This window comes from Acanthisitta chloris, unplaced genomic scaffold (genome assembly GCF_000695815.1).
Source record: "Acanthisitta chloris isolate BGI_N310 unplaced genomic scaffold, ASM69581v1 scaffold37626, whole genome shotgun sequence".
NCBI classification, from domain to species: domain Eukaryota; kingdom Metazoa; phylum Chordata; class Aves; order Passeriformes; family Acanthisittidae; genus Acanthisitta; species Acanthisitta chloris.
Window position 1 is genome coordinate 254 of NW_008679325.1, and position 8732 is coordinate 8985.

At 41.5% G+C, this 8732-nt stretch overlaps 1 protein-coding gene across 1 annotated transcript; it reads left to right on the plus strand.

Annotated features, from left to right (window-relative positions):
- Window positions 1-2559: 2559 nt before the first annotated feature.
- LOC103804633 (voltage-dependent anion-selective channel protein 2-like) lies at window positions 2560-8075 on the plus strand (the record flags this gene model as incomplete). The annotated part of the gene is made up of 5 exons (XM_009077247.1): window positions 2560-2626; window positions 3699-3748; window positions 4798-4800; window positions 7527-7679; window positions 8023-8075. Coding segments are annotated over exons 1-5 (326 nt in total), but the record flags the coding sequence as incomplete, so codon positions are not given.
- Window positions 8076-8732: the final 657 nt, after the last annotated feature.

An 8732-nucleotide genomic window follows, 5' to 3' on the forward strand; every position in this document is an offset into this window, starting at 1 on the left:
AATGTCCTTTCCTCCTCGCGTCTCTCCGGGGAGCAGTGAGGGGAGGGATCCTGACTGTAAACCGGGGACAGGAAAGAAGGACTCAGTACTACCCCCAAGTCGAGCTGCTTGATATTATTAGCAAAGAATGTATGTATCTCAGTATGGGTTAACCTCAAGAATCATTTTTTCTTTAATACTGTTTAAATACTTGCATAAGATTTAACATACACATTAAAACACATAGAATACAGAAAATACAGCGATACAGCTTGGTGTCCTCAACATAAGGACGTGGAACTGTTGGAGCAAGTCCAGAGGAGGCCACAAAGTTGCTAAGAGGACTGGAGCATCTCCCCTATGAAGACAGGCTCAGGCAGTTGGGGCTGCTCAGCCTGGAGAAGAGAAGGTTGTGTGGAGACCTCAGAGCAACTGTTCAATATCTGAAGGGCCTACAAGGGAGCCAGACAGGGACTCTTTGTTAGGAACTGCAGTGATAGGACGAGGAGTAATGGTTTCAAACTGAAGGAGGGGAAGTTTAGGTTAGATATTAGAAAAAAGTCTTTTCCTTTGAGGGTGGTGAGACACTGGCACAGGTTGCCCAAGGACGTGGTGGCTGCCCTGACCCTGGTGGTGTTCAATCCAGGCTGGATGAGCCTTGAGCAATCTCATCTAGTGAGGAGGTGTCCCTGCCCATGGCAGAGGATTGGGACTAGATGATCTGTAAGGTCCATTCCAACCCCTAAATTCTATCATTCAGATAGTGTAAAGGGAGAAGATGTGTTAGGAGAGTGAACAGGCTCACATTGTTCAAGATATCTCGATAGCCTTATGAAAATGAGGTGTAAACACAACAGGTTGTCAACCAAAAAAGGTGAGATTTAGGTTGTGAAGATGCTGGACAGGATGGTAAAGGCCTTCGTTATTGGAAGTGTTTTCAGTGAAGCTGCTTTGGAGAGCCCAAGACTACTTTGTGTTTAGCACTGTTGTCATTTTCTCTAAAGCCCACACCCGTCTGTGTAGGGATGCAGAAAGACTTGAGAAATAGCTGGCAAAGCATGAAAGTGGCAGAGGGGTGGCATGTTTTCAGTAACTGGGGGGGGACGTGTTACCTAAGCTCTTGTTTGATATAAGATCTCAATGGAATTTGAAAGTTAGAGTCTTATATTCTCACTAGGTCAGTACCAACTCCCCAAATGTGTTGTCACCAGTCACTCTGAAACTTACAGGTTATGTGATTTAGAGGCCAAATACAAGTACACGATTATGAAGTGTTTCTGTCATGTTTTCAAGGGCTTCAGGTCCTCTAAACCCACAGGTATATATAGAATCATAGAATATCCTGAGCTGGAAGAGACCCACAAGGATCATCGAAGTTCAGCTCCTCTATCCTTAGACTCCTAGGATATCTCAAGTTAGAAGGGACCCATAAGGATCACCAAGCCTGTGTACTGATAGTACGTAGTGCAGGTCAGTTATTAAGTCGCTGAACATGGAGCATTTGCCTGCTATGGTATGCAAATCACCTGAGTGCTTCGTTTTAGGGCAGGATTAGCTGCCTGAAAGCAGGATAGTTGTGGCAGAGGAACTGAGTACACCAGTAAGCAACTAAAATGGTGGGGGACAAGTGATGGCTTTAGGGCTTTCATGTTTTATTTGCATTATTACTTTTTGGATGAGTCTGTCAGTAAGATATGTGACAAATGGGGGATCAGGGATTTCTGGTGTTTGTTGCAGACAAGAATATGAACAAATAAATCAGCAGTAGGAATGGCAAAGAATTACCCTTGAAATCAAATGAAAGCATTGTCTTTGATAGCTTTCTGTTCTGGAGCAGGTGTCCCTTTACATTTATGCAAACTTACTCTAGAAGACTAATTTTCCATTGGGGTAGAGTTTTCCTACTCCTTTACTGTGGATCTTCTGATGCAAAATCCCTAACTTGTGGTAACTTACATGAATTCTGTCACGTAAACATGCCTGTCCTTTAGAGCTTTGTTCTCCAATGTAATTGTAACAATTAGCTGTATTAGGAAATGTAGTGTTTGCTGCTGTGTATGCACAGTGCAGAAATACTCACTGATGACTACTGGACAGCGTACACAAATCTATTTGTATTTCACAGGTCTCTGAAAAAGCTTTCTAAGAAGTCGCAAGTGCAGATGGCAGTGAGACCTGTTTGACTTCGGGATTGTTCAGTGCTTTGCCGCTTGGAGTCCTGTCACAAAAGCGCAGTGTTTGCTTGTTATCAGAACAGTGATAAGGCTTCCATGAGCTGTTTTTGCAATGCAGGAATGTGAGGCAGACACACACACACATAGCAGAATGTAATATCTGGGGTTCAGTGATGCCAAATAGTGGATTGGCTTTCATAACTTCTTTGAATTGAAGCTTGTTTGTTTCTGACAAAGCAACAATAATGCAAGGATGACTTTGAACATTGTTCAAAGCTCTGACATTTCCCTATCAGTAAAGTACTTGGAGGCTACTAGGCATAGATATTTATAAATGCTTTAGATTCAGTTTAGATTTTATGCTGTTAAACCTAAGATTCTTACAGCTTCTAATGTTTCAGATCCAATGGCTGTCCCTCCGTCATACAGTGACTTGGGAAAGTCTGCCAGGGATGTATTCAACAAGGGATATGGTAAGTTAGATGATTCCAGTTTGAGAACTTTTTTTTTCTTTTTGTCATCTTGAAAATGCCAATAAGAACATTAGCACCCCAGAGATCCTCTGATACCTTATAGTAAGAATTCAGCAGAGGCATCTAGCCCTGTCTGAATTTGAACTTTGGACATGTATCATGAAATGCTTCAATGGCAAAGAGTTAGAGGGAAAACTTGCAAGCTTGACATCAAGATACACTTCTGAACAGTCTGTGAAAAATGCTGTACTTTTTTTTACCTTCCAATTTTTATATTTAGAGGCATTGAATCAGTGATTGCCAGAGGAAATCATATGTGGCAATAAATAGGTTCCTGAGGTAGAGTGATCTCTATGTTAATCAGAATAGCCTCTTGCTGTAGTGAAAATATTTTCACAGGACTTGCATTTGTCTCTTTTCTGTGAGCAGTACTCTAAAAGTGTTGCTGTCTTTTTAATATGGTTTTGCATGTAATAAAGATTGCATTTGTATCCTGAATCCATATGCTACATAAAACTCAAAACCACTGTGGTCTGCTCTCTTCCACCCTGGTGTTCAGGCTTTGCTAAAATTCAACTCAAGTTCCCTGCTTTAGTGTCAATTATTTCAGCCTTTTCTACTGTGTGCAAGGCACAGGTATTTGCCTAGATTCAGAGCAGATTAGAAAGGAAAGGAAGAAAGCAAGAGTGTCTCTCTATATGGCATTGATTGAAGTAAGTCGAAACATACCTTTTTCAGACAAGAGGGGGAAAAAAATTCCTGCCCTGCAATCAGAAATATAAAAGTAAATCAAGTAAATTGGAAGAAATGCTCACTGTATTGATGGGTCTCAGGCTACAGGTAGCTACAGAAAGAGGAGATACTTGATGGTTGGTGTCTGTTATAACTATAAATTATGAGGCCTCTCGCTTTGGATTGTCAAAATTCCTTCAGTTATTCCTTGGTATGATCCACAACTGTTTAAACATGAAAATAGGCTGTGTCAGGTCAGTGTGATACTTTGGGTATGTTGGAAACAAGCCTTGCTTGTATACTGCAGTGAAACAGGCATTGTGTACTGTTCTATTTTCAGGATTTGGAATGGTCAAGTTAGAGCTGAAGACCAAGTCTTCCAGTGGGGTGGTAAGTACTGGTAGCTTTTGACATCGTAGCAATGGAAGGACAAATTCCTGCACTGGTGGGTGGTAATAATGCACTAGCAGGTGTTGCTTCTCTCTTCTGTTTCTCATTTTAACACTTGTCACTAGGATATTTCTAGAATAGCATGGAGCTGACATAGTGGTACTTCTCTTCCTGTGGCATGCAAGGATTTTCACACGTTTTGTTGCGGCTTTCCTCCCCATTCCCATTGACACATCCCGAGCATAAGAGTTTCTTCACCTTACACAGCTCTAGTTTCTACTTATCAATGCAACTGAGTTTCCCTGCTGTTGGTTTTCATAGGATTTTGAGTCCAGACTGACTTTAATGCAGAAGGCCAAGGGGCAAATAAGTGCTGCAGTTTAACTTCCTTTTCACTCATCTCCACTGTGCTTATGATGCAAGACTTAATTAAAACTAAACAGTCCTTCAGCAGCAGAATTTGAGAGCTTAATTAAGCTTTAACACTCCAAGTAATTAGAAAATTCTACGATCCCCAGTTCAACGATGCAGAAGTGGAGCCCAGGAGGGCTGGTAAAACCAGGAATGGCTTTGATAACTTTGATCTTTAAACACAGCCTAGATATTATTACTGGATAATTTTTTCTCACACTGACCCTCAGTTCTGTGTGTGCTACCACTTGATGCTGTTCTGGTTGGTAGGATGTGCTGCTTTCCAGCCTACTTCATAACCATATTTGCCTTGGCTCCCTCCTTCTCCTACATTATAATCATGCAAATGATGTAAGTCCCTTTGTATTATTCTGTCTCAGTTGAGCTTTTGATGGATTACTTGCACTGTGCACCAGGAATGCATAGGCCTGTGGAACTGTGTGCTCTCTGTACTATGACTGCCTTTGCTTACTGACATTTCTTGACATGCAGTTTTCCTGGTCAGAAGCTTTGATTCTCAGATAATATGCCAGTAGTTAATTATGCTGTCTTCTGAATGTGATGGAACATGAATACTTGTATTACGTTCTAAAATGGCTTTTTCTTTTCCATGCAATTTTCATTGGATGTTTATCCAGCTGGTAAGAACAGTGACTGTTATGGCATGTGGGGTCTTTATTGCCTTGTCTGGCAAGGTCTTCTGTGGTGCATACTGTTATTTGTAAACAGTTTCATTGTTGTCAGTCATGTTATTTTCCACATGGTGCAGTTTAACTCTGTCCAATAACTCTTAAATCTGCTATATGATCCATATATGTAGAACCATTTGCAATCTTTGTCCAACACTAGACAAAAAGAACACTGTAAAAACATCAGGAGGGAAAACAAGATAGATGTGGTATTGATGAGTTGTCTGCTGCTACAGGTTTTGTGCTCATATTTCTAATGAGCATTCCGCTGCAACAAAATCAGGTATGGAGATGAGGTTAGAAATAAAGCATGAGACCAAATTCATACATGGGTACTCGTAGTACCTCTTGTTGTGACGATACACAAATGTTTGGCTGCTTTTCCTGCAGACTCAGTAAACAACAATGATAATATCTATTGGCTATTTTTTCATAGATTGCAAGTGGTTTTGCCTAGTCAGTGCATGGCACTCCTGAAGATGCCAGCCATCATAAACTAGAAGGTCAATGAGAAGCTAAACTTGACTGCTGATGCAGACTGGAGTGTGACATGGAGCCAGAATGAGTTTGATTTTTCAGCTACAAAAAAGCAAGAATTGCTTCTACACAAGAGGTTTGGTGAGACACTGTGGTTTACACAGTTAAAGATTGATGGCAGCAGATGCTGACTGTGCCTTCTGCTTCCAGAAGCACATTGAGTTCTGGCACCTGACAAAATGTTTTGGCTTTTGATCCTATGACAGGGCAGGTTTGGGTTTGGCTTTCAGGCAAGTGTTTACAACCTTTCCTTTGCTTGATCTGAGGAACAAACCAAGCCTTTTTAATCAGTTACCTGCCCTGAAATCAGAAGAAAGTTACTTCCAAATTCTGATGCAGGGTTGAGATGTCTTTACACTGAATTTGTGGAAGTGACAGAATACTGCATAGCAATTATGTCTTAAAGGATCGTCTAACGCATCCTGACTTCTGTCACATGTTTTTGTTAGCTGGCTAAATCTTCTAAAATGGCCGTGCTGTTGTAGTAGTGCATTAGCTTAAGTGTGTCCCTCTGCTCCCCCCCCTGCCCCTGACTGTGTGTAAGGAATGTTACCTGTCTCACTGGCACTTCAAAACCAGTTAGAGACAGTCTTTGTGTCTTTGTACACTTTGCAAGGTCCAGAATTGTGAAAGTAATAGCATCCAGGAATACTGTGCTGGAAGAAGGACCTGGAAAGTCAGGGTTCCAAAGCTTGGATGTGTTGACAGTGGACACTGCCGTATCTTAAGCACTGTATCGTTCAATATTTAAACTTCAAGAGAGACATAACTTGCAAATGTAATGACAGATTATTGATCTTTCTTCAAGGAAGATATTTGAGAGGTGAGGATAGCAAATGAGAGCAGTTCTCAGATGATTCTTTAAGACCTAGCTCGTACACCTTGAGCTTACTGCTGTGGCAGTATGCCTGCTCACTGCTTTACACTCAGTTGTGCACAAAGCACACAGGAGGAGAGATACTTATGAGGGTTCAAGTCTCCAAAGTAATAGGAGGTCCTGATGTGTGGGGGACTGGCCACATAGCATGTTACAAAATACATATTATACAAAGTTCAGTGCTGTCAGTTCAGTTGGTTCAGTCAGTGAAGGACCAGACTGACTGAGAGATATCAAATGCCAGAGTCAGGTTATTTTCTGATGACTGTGAAGGAGAACAGGTCTGCAATTTTAAGGTGCCTTACAAAGGGTGACTTAGTTTCTGAAGTCTAGTTACTGGCTGTGGTAATGACAGAGAAGTTAGGTTGAACGAGAAGGTAGTAAAAGTCATCACTGTGGTCTATGAAGAATCTAAGTGACAGCAGTATAAAGGGTAGGGAGACCACAGTTAGGTGCTGTAGTCTGTGTGAAAAGTATCAATTCTCCAGAAGATGTTTTCACTGCTGAAACATGGGGAAAAAGTAATTGCAATGAAGAAACACACAAGATACTTGGAGAATTGAGAGAGAAATACATTTTTTTCTCTTTGTTACTCATCTAGCAGTGTAAGTTGTATATAGGATTGCTTTTCCTAAGGGAGAGTGGATTTCTAAGACTGCAACAGGTGCTATTTTATCCACAATTGGGACAGTACTAGTAAGATGATAAAGGGAGTTAGAGGAGATTGTGAGGAAATAGCCAGGGAAACAAGGCAGCTTTGTATCCCAAGCAAGTATCTTTTTGTATCTGGTACAGATCTTCATGAAGATACAGAGCAGGTTGTGGAATGCTGGAGTAACAACTGCCACTTTGGCAAAAACAAAGTGGCAGGAAAAGGATTTTTTTGGTGGATAAATTAGGGGGAAAAGTGTAGCAAAGTTAAGAAGGGAGAGGGGAGCAAGTAATCACACCACAATGCAGATGAAAATTAAATTAAGGTGTCAGGTCTCTGTGTAATAAGGCTTTTTCCAGCCTAAGCAAGTTCCAGGACTTTATCAGCACACCTCAATAAAAATACCCAGAACAGAGTTACCCAAAGGAATAGCATTTTGTGATGCAAAAATAATTATTTCAGGTGGGGATATAGAAGAGGAGGAGGAGGATTTTGAGGGCTCAGTCAAAAGGCCTGAGGGTAGCAGTTGTGAGTGCTGGCACCTGACAAGGGGGAAAACTGAATGTAATTAAATTATGAAGAGTACTGAAACTCCTGTTATGCTCTTGCTAGGAATTTGCTGCAGCTGGTTCTTCCAACACGGACACAGGCAAGGCTTCAGGCAGTCTAGAGACCAAATATAAGGTCAAAGACTATGGACTTACTTTCACCCAGAAGTGGAACACAGACAACACACTGGGAACAGAAGTTTCGGTGGAGGATCAGGTAAGAGGAAGTAGATGCTTTTAAAATGTTTCTGCAGCTAGTATGAGAAAGTGTTGAGTTGAGCAGAAAACATTGGAGAGTGAAAGTTGCACAGAACTATCTGGAGTACTAAAAGAAGTTATGTATATTTACAGAACACACAGGCTGGGAGTGATAGCATTCCCGTAGCCGATGTTTATCCCTCATCATACAGCATCTTCAGATTCAGTTTTTAAACATGTGGGAGACATTATGGTTGTGTTTCGGTTTTCTCTTTAGACAGGAAGTAGAGCTATAAAAGTGGAAATAAAACAAATCATGTTTCAGAAGCATTCTGAGCAGCTGCTTTTGTTTTTCTTTGCAGTTGGCTGAAGGATTGAAGGTGGCTCTTGACACTACATTTGTACCAAACACAGGGTTAGTATGTTCTGTTGCCTTTATCTAAGGAAAGCTCGAATTTCCCATAACTTTTAGCAGTGCTTATTCTTGTCATTGTATAAATGTTCAACATTTATTGAAGAATATTTTACAGTCATGAGAATATTCTGCAGGCAGTGGGCAATACCAGACTCACAAGGACAAGGTCTGCTAAAAAGGATTCTTCAGCTTTTCTGCCAATGGCAAATTTGTTGTTTTGCAGTAGGTGCTGGATCTCTGCAGCTCTCCCCTTAAACAACTAGGTCTTCGTGGTGTTGACAGTCCTAATGCTGGCAATTCAATGATGGGGCCACAGAATTTGTGGATAGGGGCAGAGCAACTGCTGTCATCTACCTGGACTTATGCAAGGCATTTGACACTGTCCCCCATGACGTCCTTGTCTCTAAATTGGAGGGACATGGATTTAATGGGTGGAGCACTTGGTGGGTAAAGAACTGGCTAGATGGTCTCACACAGAGTTGTGGTCAGCAACTGAGTGCCCATGTGGAGGCCAGTGAGGAGTGGTGACCCTCAGGGGTCGGTGCTGAGGTCGACACTGCTGTTCAACATCTTTGTCAGTGACATGGGATTGAGTACACTCTCAGCAAGTTCTCTGACCACACCAAACCATGTGGGGCAGTCACAGCTGAAGGGAAG